The sequence below is a fragment of the Malus domestica genome, chromosome 13 (genome assembly GCF_042453785.1).
Source record: "Malus domestica chromosome 13, GDT2T_hap1".
In the NCBI taxonomy this organism is placed as follows: domain Eukaryota; kingdom Viridiplantae; phylum Streptophyta; class Magnoliopsida; order Rosales; family Rosaceae; genus Malus; species Malus domestica.
In genome coordinates this window covers 21,513,085-21,533,438 of record NC_091673.1, presented here as the reverse complement: position 1 = coordinate 21,533,438, position 20,354 = coordinate 21,513,085, and the positions used below count along the sequence as shown (strand labels likewise).

Here is a 20,354-nt window from a genome sequence, read left to right as displayed (position 1 = left end):
GCTCCTACATTCTTTAGGCCGAAGGACATGACTTTATAGCAATATAGTCCCATGTCAGTAGTGAAGGCTGTGTGTTCTTGGTCTAGAGGGTTCATGAGGATTTGGTTGTATCTTGAGTAAGCATCCAAGAAGCTCATAAGTTCACACCCTGCCGTAGAGTCTATAAGTCTGTCTATGAGAGGAAGAGGAAAGCTATCATTCGGGCATCCTTTGTTTAGGTTGGTGTAATCGACACACATTCTCCACAAGACTTTTTGGAGCAGGAGACTTTCTTTGGTCAGATTCTTCTTAACAAGGACAACATTTACAACTCACGTTAGATAATTGATTTCGCCTTTGAGTTTTTCAACTTCTGCCTTCATTGCCTCGTACCGTTCAGTGTCATAAGATCTTCGCTTCTATCTCACTGGCTTGGTCTTAGGGTGAATACTTAAGCGATGATAAATGATATCGAGCGAGATGCCTGGCATGTCCTCGTATGACCAGGCGAAGACCTTAATGTTCTTTTGTAAAAAAGAGATCAATGCCAACCGAATAGGTGGTGACAAGGTGGTGCCAATCTTCACCATGCGATCTGGATAATCTTTTGAGATAGAAACCTTCTCCATCTCTTCAGCGGGTTGTGCTTGTTGGGTGAAAGAGTCATCTTGAGGATCGTCAGGTTGACTGTTGCCACCGTGAAGATCCAAGTTGACTTCGTCCGGGCTAGTCTTTATGACTTGGTCATGTATAGAAAAGGTTTCCTTGGGCACAAGCAGATGTTATTGCTTGATCGAAGTGTTGTAACATGACCGTGCACTAAGTTGATCTCCTTTGATGTAACCATTACCATAAGGGGTTGGAAATTTCATCAACATATGTGTGGATACCATGGCCTTGAGATCATTGATGCATGTGCGTCCAAAGATGACATTGTATGTCGTTAGGCAATCAACCACCAGGAAGTTAATGGTAATGGTAGCTATGTAAGGGCCTGTACCAATGGTGAAAGGTAAATGTATGCTCCCTAAAAGTTGCACGATATCATCGGAGAAGCTTATCAGAGGAGAAATCGAGCGATCGAGCAAGTGTTCAGCTACATTAAGTGCCCTGAAAGCTTCAGCAAACATGATATTAACGAAAGCCCTCGTGTCTACCAGGATTCGTCGTACTTCAAAGTTAGCTATGTTAGCTTCCACGATCAGTGGGTAGTTGTGAGGATAGATGATACCTCTTTCTTCCTCAGGGTAGAAACATATTGGATCCCAGTTAGGCTTTTGATACTTGCCTCCCTTGCTGTCTTCCATGTGAAACATTTGGTGGCCAGACCTTAAAGCTCGTTCGCTGTTTTTCATGGCCCTATTGAAAGATTCAGATATGGGTGTGCCGCCGTTTATGGAATATATCACATTCACTTGGCGTTGGTTGAAGGGTGAAGAAGGAATCGATCAATTTTTCCTTCACGCGCCAAAGCTTCAATATGATCACGAAGGGTGATACATTTCTCGCCGTCATGGCCGTTATGCTCGTGGTAGCAGCAAGACGTGCCCATGTTCTTCGTGGGCTTGTAACCCGACTGCCTCGGCATTGGCTTTGGTATCAGGTGTGCTATGTTGGGGTAAATGGCCACGTATATGGCGTTCAAAGGTGTGTATGTCTCATACCTCGAGGTAGGGCCTATCCTAACACGTGCTTGGCCCACTGTGTTGACTGCTTGGAGGCAGGCATTATCGTGGCGATACCCTTGGTTATCGCGATAGTGTCCTTTACTCCTTTTACTAAAATGAGACTGGTAAGGATGGAAATCTTTCATTTTGCCCTGAGGTTGATATGTCTGTTAACTTGGCGAAGTATTAAGTAAGGTAGGGGGAGGCATCATTGCCGTTTGGAAGGTCGAGGTCTTCTCATTTGGTTGGATCTGGCTTCCACTCCCTACTTGTTGATAAAGGGTGGCTGTGGGGGGTTTCCCTTGATATGTCCTTGCCTCGGCGGATGCATGGTTATAAGCCTATGCCATCACCTCAGAGTAAGTCTTCTAAGTGTTGGTATTGATTATGTACTTGAAGAAACAATCACGTAGGCCTGCCGTGAAAGCTTTGAGGGCAGTCTTGTCGTCTGCCTCGGCACAACGGGAATACTCATGGCTGAAGCGGCCAACATACATACGTAATGAATCGTATGGCTTCTGACGAATAGTGTACAAGTCATCCGCAAAGTGCAAGCGATCGATCTGGAAAATATGTTGAGAAACAAACAGTTTCCTCAATTCCTCAAATGAGTCTATCGTCTCAGGTGGAAGACGGCAATACCAGTTTAAAGCTCCGCCAGAGAGGGTGAAGGGGAAGATAAGACATCGCTCTTCGTCGGTGTGCATCCGGTATACCATGGTGGACTCAAAGAGGTTAAGGTGTTCAATCAGGTCTTCATTTCCAGTATAGAGTTGCAAGTCAAGCTTCTGCTTTGTCTTTGCTTTGAGAGGGCTCCTTGTAAGAGGGGCCATGCCTAGGTTGGTTCCAATCAGGTATCTCAGCTTGTCGTTCGACCTTCAACTTGTTTACTTCCTTAAGGAGCCATAGGACAAGAGGGTCCTGAGTGGAGTCATGTACCACTGGAGCTTTCTTTCGTAAATCTCTATTTCCTCTTGGAAGTAGGAAGCTTTAATCAAGAGCATGTGATTTTTCCCTATACTCGCCGTACTGACTTCTAAGGTATGTCTATCGGAACATCTCTGAGTCCTCTATACCTTCGTGTTCCTCTAAGACTTGTTTCCCCTTCCCCAAATTGGTAGTTAGCCTGGGACATGGGAAGGGACCGAGTCTTTTAGAGACCCTTGGGTCATTGATCTTCGAGCTTACAAGGATGGGATTGTCTTGACATTGCTTTAGAAAGTCTCGGCAGTCGCAAAAGACGGCTTTCGATCATTCCACTCATTCTGTAAGGAGGTGCCTTCCTCCACTCCTCATGCTTCGAGTCGAAGCAACTGTGTTGAGAGAAGTCTCATGTTGGTTGCCATTTCGATGAGTAACTCGCTCTTCAACAGGAATACCCATGTCGAGGGCAAATAAACCTCCGTGTTGGGGGGCACCCAGTACCTTCGTGTTGGGGGGCACCCAGTTGATGGTTGACTTTCACAGGGGTGATGAGTTCGTGTGTTTTAGTATATTTAGCCTCGTGAAGCATCTCGAAGACCTTTTCATATTGCTCTTGGAGGATCTCATTCTTCATCGCTATCTTGTTGTTCTAAGCCTCCAGCTCATCGACTTTAGCCTGAAGAGCAAACTTTTTTTGTTCCTTTTTTCGTTGCTTCGCACCAGGTGCAAGAGGGGTGTCATTCTGTGTGTTGTGGCTTCCTTCGCTCCCTATGTTGGAAAGGGATGCCTAGTCAAAAGAGAGTGTACGAATGGTGGAAACCAGCTTAACAAAACTAAAGAGAGTGGGAATAAGTGTCGTTCCCACAGACGACGCCAAATGTTGATGCACAAAATCAGTAAGGACTTTGGTACAACAGAAAGTGTTAAGTTTGTGACATTCGCTAGATTGCTCCGGTCACTAGTGTGGATAAGTATGTAAATGATAGAGACAGGGAAGCAAACACAAGATGTACGTGGTTCACCCTGATTGGCTACGTCCGCGGAGTAGAGGAGTTCTCATTAATTATGAAGGGTTTACACAAGTACATAGGTTCAAGCTCTCCTTTAGTGAGTACTAGTGAATGATTTAGTACAAATGACATTAGAAAATATTGTGAGAGAATGATCTCTATTTATAGAAGAGAGTTTCTAGTTTCATTCTGACATTAACACGTGTCGTGTTGTGATTGGCTTCTGATGTTGACACGTGTCGTGCTATGATTGGCTTCTGATGTTGACACGTGTCGCGCTGTGATTGGCCTCCTGGTTGGAGGGAAACTCTTCTGGGTCCTTGACAGTATAACGTTGACCGGTGCTCAGTAGTTTCGGGATTGGTCAAGTATGGTACAAATGCATAACATAATGAGTAATGAATCCACAATAGAGTAAGTTATCTAACCTATTTTTATACATAGATTATAAGTTTCTGCTAATTCAATTGTATCTCTAAGATCCAATCTCATCCGGCCACCAAATGGACCAAAAAATATGGAATTTCAAGTTTACCATCAAATTATTTATAAGTTCGATAATAAAGCTTCAATGTCAAAGGTAATATGGTAATCGAACAAATACTTTTCACAACCAACAATTTTCTCTCAAAAGAGCACGCTTGACGATAAATTCCTACGCATGCATAGCATGTAGACATAATTCTAAAGCTTATTAATTGTTTTGCCTTTGAAATTGTTATTTAGTCCTATTTTATCTTTTAAACTTGATTTTGTCTCATTCTACTCTTGAAACTGTTGTAGGCCTATTTGACTGAACCATATTAAGGAGTAGAGAGAGATGGGGGCGGTGGAAGCAAGAGGGAGAAGAGAGAGATTTAATTGTGAGGTGTGTGTTGTATCATCTCATTGTACCTTTATTTATAGTAGTAGGATAGGTAAAAACCTTACCCTTTTAGGATTACATCTCTTAATAGCTAATCAACTCCTAATAGGAATATAAGAGATATTCCTAGATTTACTAGGATTTACACAATCACATTTCTATTCTAAATATAACTGCAACAGAAACAACCATTTTCGTCTTATTTATTTTCAATTCACAACATTTTTGTCCATTTCGTTACATAGACATTAAATTCAAAGGTAGTGTGGACATTTCATTTTTGACATACCTTTCAACATACAACCTGCCCGCTAATTTAATGTTTATTTGATAGAAGGAACAAAAATGGTTGAACTAAGACTAAATAAAATGAAGACGACAATTTCAGATCAATCGGACTTGATCAGCTTTTTCTCTCTTACTGCGAGCCCCTTCTCCCTAGAGTGAATCTGTGGGTGTGATTCAACAACTACCCAACCCAAAAACCATAACCTGTCCTCCCTCACACATAGATCTGTCGAACTTGACCAGCTCATTCTCCCTGGAGGGACACCGTGGGCGAGCTTCAACAACTACCCAACCTAAATCGCACCTCTAATTGGAGAAGCCTCATCAAGGTTGGACAAAAAACCATAACTTATCATCTCTTACCCAAAGCTTTGACGGATTTGATTAGTCACGGTCGTGAGCACAAAACCCTTATGTACTCTACCAGTCTTCATTTTCCTTTAATACCCACCATAATCACAAACCTACCAGATTTAATTCCCCAAACGGGTGTGAGTAAATCAGACCCTTGGGGTTCATGGGGTTTATCCCCTGGTAGCTGACCAAGAGGTTGCTAGCGGCAGAATTAAGAGAAACAGATCTGCAGGAACCGGCAAAAGGATGGGGGATGTGTTGCCCCAAACAACTCCAATAATAGATGAGGAAACATAAAGCGCACCTACCTGCGATTCGACAACTAAAAGCCCTAGGAATTCAATTTTCTTCCAACTGCCTTTATTGTGATGCTGGTTTACTTACAAAAGGCACATGTGAAAGCATTTGAGGAAAACAGAGGAAGTGCGATCTAACTACAATCTTACAAAATGAGTGTATTGTGTACCCATTGCACCTAACTGTGAGAACGAGACAACCAACATGAGAAGCTAGGAGACAAATGACTCATCAGGAAGTGGAGGAGCTCGTGGTCCACCTTAAGCAATCAATGGATTTGGCGTTAAGAGAACAAGGAATGAAATTGGTGGGTACGGCTCTAGTAGATAGGAATCTGAACAAATAGGGAGTTAAGAACATTCTCCGATCTGCTTGGAAAGAATTTGAGGAGGTGGACATCAAGTGGGTCAGGGATAATACTTATGTCATTACGGTCCAAGATGAAAGCATGGCAATAAAGATCCTAGCTCAGGTTACGTGGGCAGTGATGAAGCAAAACTTTTTTGTCAAGAAGTGGCCCCCGGAACTCGCCTTGGAGGAAGTCAAGATAGAGGTTGTTCCATTTTGGGTCCAAATTAGGGGGGTCCTTCTAAGCCTCACTTCGGAATCAAATGTCAAACTCCTAATGGTGAATGCGGGGGAGTTCATTGAGCTGGAGGACCATGACAAAGCTTGTGGATTTCTAAGGGTTAAACTCAATATCAATACTTCGAATCCTCTAATCAATGGATGATGGTTGAAAAAGGAGAACAACAAAGATACGTGGGTGGAATTTCGTTATGAACGCCTACAAGATTACTGTTATAGATATAGACGTATAGGCCATGCAAACATTAAGTACTTTTTTTAGCCAAGCAAGGGATGTGTAGTAGGCTATGGAGAGTGGACCAAAGCAGGGCCGACCAGGGACGAGGTGGAGACCATAAGACCATAAGACATGCGGGTGCAGTGAGATTTGGTTCACTGCCTAGTTCACAAGGAAACTTCAACGATACTAGATCAGGTGGACATGGGGAAGATAATAGCAATGTTACAGTCCCCGATTACATTGAGACAACACCTCTATAACATCATGGGAGAAATAAATGACACAGGAGGCCATACACGGTGGCTGGGACAGGGAACCCTTGGCAGCAGTGGATCGTGTTGATTGGGAAATGGCAAGCCTCTTGGGACATTGGGCAATAGAGATACTCGCAATCACCCAACATAACTCTACAAAGGCAAATAAGGAACAGATAGACGATTAGAATTGAAGAAATCGACACTATGTAGAGTGAAGAAGAATGGGGTAATAGAAATGAGGAGACTCGAAGGTAGGAAATGGCAGCCACCTATACCCAATAGGCCGAAGCCAGTCATGAGAAAAGAAAAGTGGATATACAGAGTATGGAAATGGTGCAGTCTCTACAAAAGAAAGTAGAGCCTTGGTAACAAAGAGGAAAAAAAAGGAAAGATGACAAAGAAACTGAGAGGTATGAGTATCAATGAGCGATGTTTGATGGTAGAATGAGCTATATATGAAGATGAGGAATTATAGGAAGTCTCAATCGAGTACCAAGACATGTGGGAGTATATAAATGAGGTCTCTACAGTATAGAATAATGCAATACTGGCTAAAAGAATGAGTAAAGTGGCTCGGGGTGGTGGTGGCGGCTGGCTCACAACAACGGTACATTTGCCATGATACACCTATTCTAGAACTGCCAAGGTCTTGGGTCAGACACGGTAGTTCGGGCCTTTCATGGGCAAATAAGGAAACTCAATCCCTCTATGATCTTTCTATCGGAGACAAAAATGAAAGATCATAGAATTGATGGAGTAAGGAGGCGTATGGGATTTTCAAATGGGTTTAATGTGTCACCAATTGGGAAAGCGGGTGGATTAAGTATGTGGTGGGACGAATCGGTGGAGATGGAAATTATCTATTCCTCAAACACATAATCAACGCTCGAATAAGGGATGAGGGTGCACATCCTTGGGTGCTGGTTACTGGAGTTTACGGAACATCATATAAAAGTGAAAAGGAAGAGTTTTGGGGATGAATGAATACTCACTTCACACCTTTAAGTATTCCTTAGCTATGCGAATGGGACTTCAATGAATTCATTTGGGAGTTGGAGAAATCGGGCGGAACATAGGTGTTATATAATCGACCCTGATACCTAGAGGAATTCATGAACTCCTCGAATTTGCTGGATCTGGACTTCAATGGTCCAGCCTTTACATCGAGAGGCATGAGAAACGGGACGTTGGTGGATGAGCGTTTGGATATGGGACAGATTAATAGGTAGTGGCAAGACCTATGGCCAAACACTACGATTACTCACGAGATGGTTTTGGGATCAGATCATTGCCTAATTATTATCCAAATCGAACCAGGATGTAGGAGGGGTAGGAAAGTGTTTCGGTTCGAACCTTCTTGGGCAAAGGAGGAAGAGTGCAAAGAGGTGGTGAAAAAGTGCTGGGAACGAAATGAAGAAGGGAGTGTCCTGGTGAGATGGTTGGAAAAGGTTAACGACTGTCGCTCTTAACTTATTAGGTGGAGTCATAACAAATTTAAATTGAGGGGCCGACAGATAAAGGATTTTATGGGTCAACTGGGGGTATTACAAAAATCTGGGGGAATTACAAAAACTCTAGGGAGCAAATATTGAGGAGATAAAGGAAAAGTCAAGAATGATTGATGGATTATGGGCGCAAGAGGAAAGCAGCAAAGGTCTCGGGTGAAGTGGTTATATGAATGAGATACAAACACTAAGTTCTTTCACCAATCCACGTTACAATGTCGCATGAGGAATAAGGTTATAAAAATTAAAGATGAAAATGGTGATTGGGTGGAGAACCCCAGTCGGGTCCGAATGCTGGTAGATGAGCATTTTATCAACACTTTCAGGTCCGGAGGGAGTCAGAACTGGGGGACAATACTTGACAGCTTAACCTCGATTGTGACAGAGGAGATGAATGCAACGTTTACAACACTATCTTGGAGGAGAAGATAAAGGATGCAGCACTACAAATGGAGGGAGGGGAGGGCTCAAAACTCCAGGTCCGGACAGATTTCAGGAGGTTTTCTACCAAGCATTTTAGGAGAATATTATGGGAGATGTGAACGACCTGGTCCGATCATTGACACATGGGCAGGACAACCCAAGCAAAATAAACTCCACCCACATTGTGTTGATTCCAAAGGTGCAAAACCTGGAGGCGGTGACGTAATTTTGGCCTATAAGTCTTTGCAACTACTCCTACAAGGTATTATCTAAAGTTCTGGCGAATAGGTTAAAACCTATTTTGTCGGACCTTATCTCTCCTATGCAGAATGCATTTATTGCAGGTAGACAAATATAAGACAATATTGGTATTGCCCATGAGGTGTTTCATTTTCTCAAAGTCTAGAAAACAAAGTACAAGTTTGAGCTTGGTATCAAACTTGATATGCAAAAAACTTATGACAGGGTGGAATGGGACTTCCTAGATGCAGTCATGGAGAAGATGAGGTTTAGTGTTATGTGGAGGAAGTTAATCATGGGTTATGTGACTTCGGTGAATTTCGTCGTTATCCTCAACAGGCAACCAGGAAACAAGTTCGCTCTATGTCCACTGAGTTGGGTAAGATTATGGGCATGCCAGTGGTGGAGAACCCGGACACTTATCTGGGGGGTACCTGGGTTCGTTTGAAGAAATAGGGACTTACTTATGTGAAAGGTCGACTTTTGGAGAAATTACAAGGCTGGAAGCAAAGTACCTTATCAAAAGCGGGGAAGGAAGTGATGATCAAGGCCGTAACCCAATCCATTCCCCGCGTATCCAATGAATATCTTCAAGTTTCCAGTGGTGGTGTGTAAGGAAATGGATGCTATGATTGCTAAATTTTGGTGGGAGAATGGTGGGGTGAGGCGGAAAACACACTGGGTTTCTAAGAAGACCTATGTCTTCCAAAACATATGAGAGGTATGGGTTTCAGAAACTTTCAGGAATTTAACGTTGCTATCCTTGCTAAGCAGTGTTGGCATTTGATAAATGAGCCAAACTCGCTGTGGGCTAGGGTGATGAAGACTCGTTATTTTTCAAACTGCTCATTTTTTTTATGTAAAAAAAGAGGTTGTGCCTCTTGGGCCTAGACAAGCCTACTTGTGGGAAGGGAGTTGGTATTGCAAGGGGCTCACTGGCAGATTATGGGAATGAATGAGGTGCGTGTTTGGGTTGATAGGTGGCTCTCCTACTTACAGGTGGGACATCCTACTCCAACCAGAGGGGCCGCGGTGACTAGAAGCACTCGGGTCAGCTTTCTAATTTGCCCGATATCTCGAGAATGAGATATTGACTTTCTTCATCCTTTCCCCTCGATGGAGGAACGCACGGCAATCAGGGAAACTCCAATTGGAAACCCTCGGAAGAAGGATAGATTGGTTTGGGCGGTGAACATAAATGGCACTGTTTAAGAGACGATCTTCCCCCACCCTAACCTACCCAATCTGCCATTGTCAAGATGAAACTACTGAGCATCTCTTACTCCTCTGCCTTTGGGTCGAGACCATTTGGTTTGGTAGTGCGCTGAATTACAAAGTTGACCGAGGAGGCATTTGTAATTGGGTAAAGTGGCTGCATTATGTCTTCACATTTAACATGGGATCTACGGCGAATGGTGACTGGGTGTAAGCGTATGTGGCCATCTTTTGTTGGTATATTTGGAAATCCCAATGTGATTTTGTATTCAACCAAGTACCTATCAACCCAACAAAAATGCTACTGGCAATCTCCAACTTAGTAGGTGAGTTTGCTGATGCTTGGACAATCCCTGAAGCCACAAGGATGGTGGACCCATGACTAGAAAGGCAAGTGATCAGTTGGACTTCTCTAACCTCCACATTTGCAAAAGTGAATGTTGGTGCAAGTTGGTCCAGGTTGACTAAATTAGGTTTTGTTGGAGTGATGACGTGGGCATCGGGGAGGGGGGAATTTATTGCAGCGGCTAGGTACCCTATCACGGCTCTCAGTGTCGCAATGGCGGAAACATTAGCACTGCTTCATGGATGCAAGTTAGGGGCCTCTTTGGGTCTTAGCTTGGTAATCTTTGAATCTGATTCACTTGAGTTGATCTTGTGCCTTTCAAATTTGATAGAAAATGGCAGTTGGGAGGCTTTCCCTATCTTGGCGAAAGTTATGGAATTGGGGGAGGCTTTTCCAGAACTGTAGCTGGTCTTGGGTTCCAAGATCAGCCAATATGGTGGCGGATTCTCTTGCGTCAGTTTGTAATCCGGATATGTGCAATGTCGTGTGGGTCGATTGACCCCCATCTTTATTGGTGTATGATCTGAACAACGACGGTTTACCTTGTCCTCATTAGTTTTGTTTCGGCAGTGTAGGGGGCGACACCTTCGCATGGTTGCAGTGTCCTCTTTATTGTACCCCTCTACACTGTGTTAGTTACTGCTTATGTGCTTGCCTCTGTGTAGGCTTTCAGTGTATGTTTTCTAGCATCTCTGCCTTGGAATAGAATTCCCAGTTTACCAAAAAAAAAAACAGTTCTTTCGAGGGGCATCAATTAATGTTAATTGTAAATCTACTTTAATGCAAGTGGAACCCAAATTTGTGATGTTGTGATACATAAAATATATTTAAAAAATGTAATATTAATTCAAACTAGTTGCCTTCTTCAAAGAACTTAAAACACATTAATCATAAAAACAACTGTTGATTAAAAATAAATAAATAAATAGAACATTATTTATAAGTGCAACGTTTTATATTCGATTTTAGCCAAATACAAATTGAACCACATTATTGCTAACCCTTGGTGATGCTAAGCGCATCCCTTTCCCTTAATGTAGATAATATCGTTTGTTCATAAATTAAAGAAAAGGACAATGTTAGTTCAATTTTTTGCTTTCATATGACATTAATCATTACATATATGAAAGAGAACTTCAAAGTGTAAATTGAAAAACAGCTTAAAATTTTCTAACGGTTGGAGTGGAGAAATTTTGAGACTGTTGGGTTCGATATTTTTGTTTGGATTAAAGTAGTAAACGGTTGCTACTTAGTACCACAGTCTTGTGATATTTATCTTCACTTGTAAATGAGATGTCTTATATTTTATTCTCGTCAAAAGAATAATTTGAACAATATTATTGATATCTCATTGCGAAACTAAGCGCATCCTCTCTTTTTAGTACAAATAATATTGTTTGTTAAAAGAAAAAATATTAAATGGTTGATATTATTATGTGAGACAAAAAATGATAGTAAATGATGTAAACTATTTTGGAATAAAGATGAACAGATTCCACTTTTTTCTATAATTTTTTTATTTCTTTCCTTTTGTCTTCAAACTTGAGAAAACAAGTTACCTTGGAATAAAGTCGATAAAGATCAACAGATTCCACTTTTTCTATAATTTTTTTTATTTCTTTTTCCTTTTGTCTTCGAACTTGAGAAAACACCGAATGGGCCTTTAAACTTTAACACGTGGTCTTGTTTTGGGCATGCATGCCTTTTGATGCATTTTCCTGTCAAAAAAGTGAACTCCGCTATTACTAAAACCCCTCATTTTTTATGAGACTGACTAATATATTTTCCTTTGTGAAAATATATTGTTCAACACACTCATAACAAAATGTCCAAAGTGTAAAAAGATTATAAAGGTTTAGTACATTTCACAATATTGAGTTTTGGAGTTGGGTTCAAAATGAGCCCCAAAATTTCCAAATTTTGACATTGCAACCGACGTTTGATATTTAACTAGTTCACACATTTTCTTTAGATGGAAGTGATTTTCACACTTTCATTTTATCACCTTACATTCCTTTTGTATTTATCTTCAAATTGAATAAAACAGAAAAAGAATTAAAAGGTCAAATAAAAAAAATGAGTGCAAAGTGAGAAAACGAGTGTGTAAAATCATTATTCATCTCTAAAGCAACCTTGATATATTCTTTGTGGTATGCTTGATGGATTTTTTTTTTGGGGGGGGGGGGGTCTTGCACATTTCTATGCATTATTAAATAAGGGACAACATGCGACGATGAGCTCGTTTTATGTAAGTCTTTCTTCTCATATTAACACATCAATATGTAACAGTCAACATGACTGTCAACCTAACAAAATGTGTAAATTGAATAAATGTCAAAGTGACGACTTCTAAGACCATCTCCAATCCTGACCTAAAACCTAAAAATATTTAGCCCAGAAAATTTAGGTTTTAGCCCAGAAACAGCTTTTCTACTCCAACCCTTTTGGCCTAAAATTTTAGCCCCAGATTATCAAAAAAATGAATTAAGGCTAATTTTTTTTTAAATTAACTTTAAAAAAAAATTATGTAGACTATCCTAAATTAATTTTATGAACATTTTAACCTAAAAATATTTAAATTCCGATAAATTTTTAAAAATCACTAAATCAATACATGAAAATCATGATAAACCACATCAACTTAAAAAAAAAATTATTCTAGCCATTGGAAAAAAAATATTTAAATTCCGATAAATTTTAAGATTATTCTAGCAATTGGATTTAAATTTGGACCGTTAGATCTTTTTTTTACCGTTAAATTTGATTATATTCGATTTAAGCCGTTGGATTCAATAAATATATAAATATAAAAAAAATTTGAATGTGGACCGTTGGATTAACCAACGGTCCAATTACCACCACCACCCGATGAAGAAAAGCAGCTGTTGGCTACAGGACAAGGCCCACTTTTCACTCTCATCCGTGGGTCCCAACAGCTTTTGTGGGCTAAATTTGTGACCTATATTTACCTTCATTTTAAGTTTTAGGTTTTAGGTTTGGTTTAGGTTTTGGGTTGGAGTGGATTTGGGGGGGGAAGGGGAAAATTTAGGTTATAAGCCACCATTGTAGATGGTCTAATGTGAGAAAGTTATGATCTCGTGAATAGTATTCATTTTGAAATTGACCACAAACTTAAAGGGCATGTATAATACTTAATTCAACATTTAATATTGATAACTTGGTTCGATTTAGATGATAATTACAAATTTTGGCCATATTTTATTTTATAATTTCAATCCTAAATTTAAAAAGGGTAACATATAATAGTATAATTAAATATCCACAACAAACTTTTTCTCTTGAAAATCCACAATTTTTCTCTATTATGTGGTAATTTATCCTATTTACGATAATTTTTTACACGTGCATAATATGCTCTGATATTGATAGATCTAACACAGTAGCACCCATCAATATAATGATGTAACACATGAACTCAGCCCATATTGCTTGTTGGAATCGTCCATCCATGCTGTCCTAAGCATTAGCAATCGGTAGCAAGCATCCAATGCTCTAAGACCATTTCCAAAAAAATTTAATTTTTAGGGTGTGAGGGGCAATTCCGTCCAAAAATAGTAAAGTTGCATACAATTTGCTACCAAAAATGGACGCGAAAATTTGACACACCTTTTGTCAAAATTTTCATTTCAAAATCCGCCATGAAAGTAGCTCCTCCAAATTTCTCAGCAGAACCCTAAACCAAGAAAAGGCACACCCACCACCGCAACCGCAAACTTCCATGCCCAACCTCCACAGCCACTACACTCTCCTCCCACTCAGACCCACTTCATTTCTGCTGACGAAATGGGCTCTCTCATCCCAATTTTAGACCTCAATAACCTCCCAGAATCCGCCGCCGGCTCTACCCCAAACACTACCATCTCCGCCGTATCCATGAAAGTCCCCAAAATCGAACCGAAGCTCGAACCTTTCGACGAACCACTCGATACCCACCTGCCCCAACTGCCTCCAGAACCCTTCATTTCCACTCCTACCCCCAACTCTCTCACCAATTCCCAAATTAACCCTTTCTCCGACCAGAACCACACCCCCGTATCTGATTCCTCCGCCGCACCCTCCGACCAGGAGAATGTATACTCGGAGTTCCATCGAATTTCCGAGCTTTTCCGAACTGCTTTTGCTAAAGGGCTCCAGAGTATCGGCGACGGCGAGGTCGAAGTATTGGACCCGGATGCGCGAGCAATTGTGCCCGTTCCTCAAGAAACCCAGATATCAGAGGCCGTCGTCGCGCGAAGGAAATACCCCAAGCGGTCCTCCGAGCTCGTCCGGGTGACCGATCTCAACATCGAGGACCAGAGGTACTTCCGTGACGTGGTGCGGAAAACCCGAATGCTTTACGACTCGATTCGGATACTGTCAGTGGCGGCGGAGGAGAAGCGGAACCCAGGAAACGGGAAGCGAGTCCGCGGCGACTTGCAGGCCGCCACGGCGCTCAGGGATCGTGGGTTGTGGCTCAATCGCGATAAAAGAATCGTGGGTTCGATTCCTGGGGTGTACGTTGGCGATCTCTTCTTTTTCCGCATGGAGTTGTGTGTGGTGGGTTTACATGGCCAAGTCCAAGCTGGCATCGACTATCTTCCAGCGAGTCAGAGCTCGAATCACGAGCCAATTGCAACCAGCATTATTGTTTCGGGTGGCTATGAGGACGACGAGGATGCTGGCGATGTGATTATCTACACCGGTCATGGAGGACAGGACAAGTTTAATAAACAATGTGCTCATCAGAAGCTGGAAGGTGGGAATTTGGCATTGGAGAGGAGCATGCATTATGGGATTGAAGTGAGAGTCATCCGAGGAATCAAATGCCAAGGTGGTATTTCACATAAGGTTTATGTTTATGATGGCTTGTATAGAATATTTGACTGTTGGTTTGATGTGGGGAAGTCGGGGTTTGGTGTTTATAAGTTTAAACTTCTGAGAATGGAAGGGCAAGGCGAGATGGGTAGCGCCATTCTTAAGTTTGCGGCTAGCCTTAGGGCCAGCCCATTGTCTGTGAGGCAGTCCGGGTATCTCAGTCTGGATATTTCTAATAAGAAGGAGAATGTTCCAGTTTTTCTGTTCAATGACATTGATTCTGACCAGGACCCCATGTATTATGAATACCTTGCGGCAACTGTGTTTCCAACACAAGTATTTCATCAGTCCGGGAAGGGGACCGGGTGTGATTGTGTTGACGGTTGTTTTGGTAACTGCTTTTGTGCTTTGAAAAATGGAGGCGAGTTTGCCTATGATGACAATGGGTGTCTTTTGAGAGGGAAGCCTGTGGTTTTTGAGTGCGGGCCCTTCTGCCATTGTCCCCCGACATGCCGGAATCGTGTCACTCAAAAAGGTATGAGAAATAGATTGGAAGTGTTTAGATCGAGGGAAACAGGTTGGGGAGTTAGGTCCTTGGACCTGATACATGCCGGGGCCTTTATATGTGAGTATACAGGGGTTATTCTCACTAGGGAAATGGCTCAAATATTTGCAATGAATGGTGATACCTTGGTTTATCCACATCGGTTTTCTGATAGATGGACAGAATGGGGAGATTTATCCCAGATATATCCTGATTATGTACGTCCAACTTATCCTTCGATCCCACCATTGGATTTTGCTATGGATGTATCCAAAATGAGAAATGTTGCTTGTTATATGAGCCACAGTTCCACTCCGAATGTGATGGTGCAGTTTGTACTGTATGATCACAATAATTTGATGTTTCCTCATCTCATGCTGTTCGCAATGGAGAACATCCCTCCTATGAGGGAGTTGAGCCTTGACTACGGGGTGGCTACTGTGTCTGAGGCTGATGAATGGACAGGAAAACTTGCTATCTGTAACTAATTTTGATGGGGCGATGATATTAAATCATGCAGACAGTTACGGGAGTATGATATACTAAGGTAAAACCAACTCATTTCTCCGTAAAAGCATTTGTATCTTTCTTATTTTTTGGTTATACACCAGATCAGCTTGCCCTGTTTTCCCATGCTTTGTTGTGGCTCTTGTTCAAACTTCAATGTCACCTTGTCACCTATTCATTGGTGCTAGGTATGTGATTCTTTGTGCAATGATATACTCTAGTAATCATATGGTGAAGCATACTATTCGGAGGAAGGGGCCTTTATATTTCTCTGCTGGAGGTGATTCGTCTTGTTACATATAAAACCTAGTCATTCTAGTCTATTTACTTAGGATTAACATTTTCCGTTTGTGTTCCTCTGGAGCAAGATTGTTCAGTAATTTGTATTCTAGGGTAATATCATGATTCATGGACCATGATTCTGGCTATAAATTATACTCAGGGATTTTGGTTTATAATATTCACCACCCCCTTTTTTGGGTTAGGATGAAAGGGATTTGAACCATTGACCTAGCCTAATCCCAACCCATTTTCTGACCCTCTCTCACGACTTGGCTATCCTAACCCCAACGGAATAAAAAATTCTTATCATTAAGACACAACTATTTTGGTTTGTTTTATTAAATATTTCTCTTGCCAATAAGTTTCAGCTACAAGTTTTGTCGAATGCACTTTTGCATATTCTTTTTTTTTTTTTTTGAGAAGAAACAAAACATTTTATAGAAGAAATGAGAAATACACTGGAGTGGATAAGAAATCCACCATTAACAAGAAACAAGAAAAAACTCTCACTAGGATTTGGCTACAGCAACAATAGCTAGACCTAACTCACTTTACTGCTGCTAACAAATCCCACAGTAATTGAGAAATAGAGTAATTATTAAAGACATTTGAGACTGAAGCCCAAAGGGCTGCCCAATATTTTACTCTTCCCCAAAGTACTTCTACCCCCACACCTGTATAATCCTCAAAAATTCTTTTGTTACGCTCCAGCCAAATGTTCCAAAAAACTGCCGAGACCAGACAACCCCACAAAGCTTTAGCTTTCCTCCCACTTCCTAGGGCCTGAAACTTGGTGCTTAGAAGCTCGAAACAACCCTTTGGAATGACCCAACTAGCTCTAACCTCCTGAAACAGTTTCCACCACAGCTGAATCGTGTAAGAACAATGGAGAAAAATGTGGTTTACACTCTCCTCCTTTGCTTTGCACAAACTGCACCATTGTGGGGATAAGCAAATAAAAGGGCTTCTCCTTTGAATTTGGTCACAAGTGTTGAGCTTCCCTTTGGCCGCCAGCCATACAAGAATCTTAACCTTCGGAGGAACTTTTGATTTCCAAATCTGTGAATGGGGTGGGAAGTATTGCATCATCCCATTGTTACTCAAGAAGGAACAATAGGATTTGCATGTGAACAATCCTGATGCTTCCATTTTCCACCTTCTGTTATCCGTTCTTGATTGAGACAATCGGATCTCTTCCACTTTCTGTAATAATCTAGCCGCCTCTTCTATCTCCGCCTCATTCAAATTTCTCCTGAAATCAAAATTCCAACTTAAAGAATTGGTAGAAAGATCTACAAAGCTTGAAATGTTCTGATTGTGCTTCCTCGATAGCAGGAATAATCTAGGAAATTGCTCTTTCAATGGTCCTCCATCTAACCACCCATCCTCCCAAAACCTCACCCTCTCCCCGTTGCCCACCTCGAACTTACAGCAGTGAAGAATTTGCATATTCTGAACACCGAATTATGCTTTGCAAAAGGATTACATGTGGTTTAGGATGGCAGACTTGTTTTCGATTGCTAGAAGAGTTAAATTATGTGCTTTTCAGTCCTGATTAATGGTACTCTCTGTTGTACATTCAAACACATTAAAATAAAAATTCTGACCCCAAAATATATAGTTTTCAGTATACAATGGTAATGACTCTTTTCTGGTATTTTATTTTGCTAGGGTTATAAGTATTGGTGCTTGTAGTCATTGCCCCATTGCTTTCCATTTGAGTCTCCATGTCATTCTATTACTAATGAGCACAGATGGAACAATATGGGTTATGGGTAGTGAGTGCACCGTTGGGTCCTCAAACCATTTGGGTTGGAGTTCATATTTGGCATATGTAACCCGAGTGTTGTGGCAATTTGTGGAATAATTGTACCTTGAAGCAATTACGGGAGAAACTTTTAAAGAAGATAATTTTGTTAGCAAAATCTATGACTTTGTTCTTGTACTTTTTATATTTTACTATTGATGAGAGGTGCAATCAAAGGCCACATGGTATACAGTCCCTTGTGAAAAATAACCGAAAACTTATAATACAACAACCGACAACCAACCCACCCCAACCCTAAAGAGAGCGGGTCCACAGAAACTGCAATGAAAGTAATACAGTGCACTTCCCAATCCCTTGAACAGAGAAAGAAGGGGGCAGTCACTAAATCCAAATGAAACTGAAGCCCAAAGTGATGTCTAATATATAGCCTTGTCCAATGAACTTGGAATCTATTATCCTGCAAATAGGAGAAAGAAACTATTTAATTAGTGTAGTATTTCTTGAAGTGGAGTTTGGTACATGGAAAGGGAGAAGAAATTCATGTTGAATAGATATGTGAAAGTCCAGTGAAGGGAAAATGCCATGGTTTACCTTTGAGTTATGGTTGACTTCAATAAAAGGCAATAATTTGGGGACACTTTAATTTTACATTCTTTCCCTAGGAAATTGAGTTACTTTAACCGCCCTGGAATTTTAATTGATTGACAGGAAAGAATCTCGAATGCACTTCAACTGGCCCATTCAGTAATCATTAAACATCACAGGAACAATAGTGAATCATATTTCTTGCTTAAAAACATTCTAGAGGCATCAGATTAGATTTAGATAGCTATAAATTGTACCTATAGAACTCCTACTTGTGTTATTTTAAGAGGTTGCAAGGTACAGACGCAAAGTGCTTTGAAACCTGCATTACATACAATAAGACTCATGTTGTCGAGCTGATTTGGTGTTTGTATAGGGTGTTTTGAAGTTTTTACTTCAGTTGGCTGCTTTACAGACACACACGTCTCATGCACTTGCCTGTTCGCATGAATAGAGAGAGACACACATGAGCACACGCATAACTTGTTCCTGGTGTATATCTTTTGTAAAATTAGGCAGTTTATTGAATATGGATAAAGTGAGGGAGCCGTGCAAATCTTGTCATTTGAAAGAGAATTATGTGTTTAGAAAGGGAAGTTTAGTAAAGTACAATAAGTTGAGCGGCTTCCTGGAGTTCTCTTTTGTTTATTTCTGCAGTTCTATATTTATTTATTGTAAAAAATTTGAACCAAAAATTTTCAAATGGAAATGTACTCTCGGCAGAAAAATGATGCACTAAATATTGTATCTAGTGACTGTTTCTCTGCTTTTTGTAGTCGTAATTAGTTCATTAGATTTCTGTGTATGATACATGGTGCATACTTGAAATCTTACCGGCCTGTGCTGCTGTGCAACTGGATGGGAAGCCATTGGGTTATATGGTCCACATAATTTTCTGTTATCATGTTACGCAGGTGTATACATGGAAAAACAGAATACTGGATGTGTTTGGTTATTGTCGCGATTGCTTTTATAAAAATGGCATACGCAATGGTCCTTGGAGCTCTCTAATTTGTTTTCTTATTATGTAGGTGGGCATTCAGACTACGAAGCTGTGTATCTGGCTTCCGAATTTTCTGGTCCATGAATGTTTCCTCACAACTAGATGCCGAAAATGTAAATTTTTCAATCAGGTTATCCAAAAGCATTGACGTGGCTCATGTACATGGCAATTGAAGTCGCGGGCTGGTGAAAAAAGAGAATTGAGAACTCGCAGACCGAGCCACCAGATGCTGCTGTGATGATTTTCTCTGACATTTTAGGCTTTCCCGGTTTCCTGGACTTTTCGGACCAAGTCTTCATACACGCAACTGATGGTAGGCGTCTTTAGGTTTGTTAAAGTTTGCAAGAACAACTGTACTAATCTTCTGTACTTGTAGCTTTGTATATGTTATCACAACCGAAATGGCTAAACTTTGTACAGAATTGTATAATTCGTGCCTACACGTATCGCGTATGTTTGGATGGATTGGTTTTCTTTAATTCCTTGATTTATTCATTTATAATGGAGTATGATGTTGATGATTGAGGATTTAGGATTTAGGGTAACAGGTAACTTAAAAGCAAGAATAAACTGCTGCACTCATAAATGATCGATACTCGAGGCAAACCGGCATGTCGGAAGAAATTACGTGCCACTGCGCTGCCTAAACTGCTATGTTGATGACAAATTATG

General features: G+C 40.9%; 1 protein-coding gene across 1 annotated transcript; it reads left to right on the top strand.

Annotated features, from left to right (window-relative positions):
* Positions 1–13,477: 13,477 nt before the first annotated feature.
* LOC114820745 (histone-lysine N-methyltransferase family member SUVH9-like) lies at positions 13,478–20,143 on the top strand. Its single transcript, XM_029091982.2, has 2 exons — positions 13,478–16,084; positions 19,711–20,143. Exon 1 carries the CDS (start codon positions 13,983–13,985, stop codon positions 16,023–16,025), a length of 2,043 nt encoding a protein of 680 aa, XP_028947815.2. The 5' UTR covers positions 13,478–13,982; the 3' UTR covers positions 16,026–16,084; positions 19,711–20,143.
* Positions 20,144–20,354: the final 211 nt, after the last annotated feature.

Bases quoted from the DNA above. Each gene is read 5' to 3' on its own strand.
- LOC114820745 (XM_029091982.2), top strand. From the start codon at position 13,983: ATGGGCTCTCTCATCCCAATTTTAGACCTCAATAACCTCCCAGAATCC.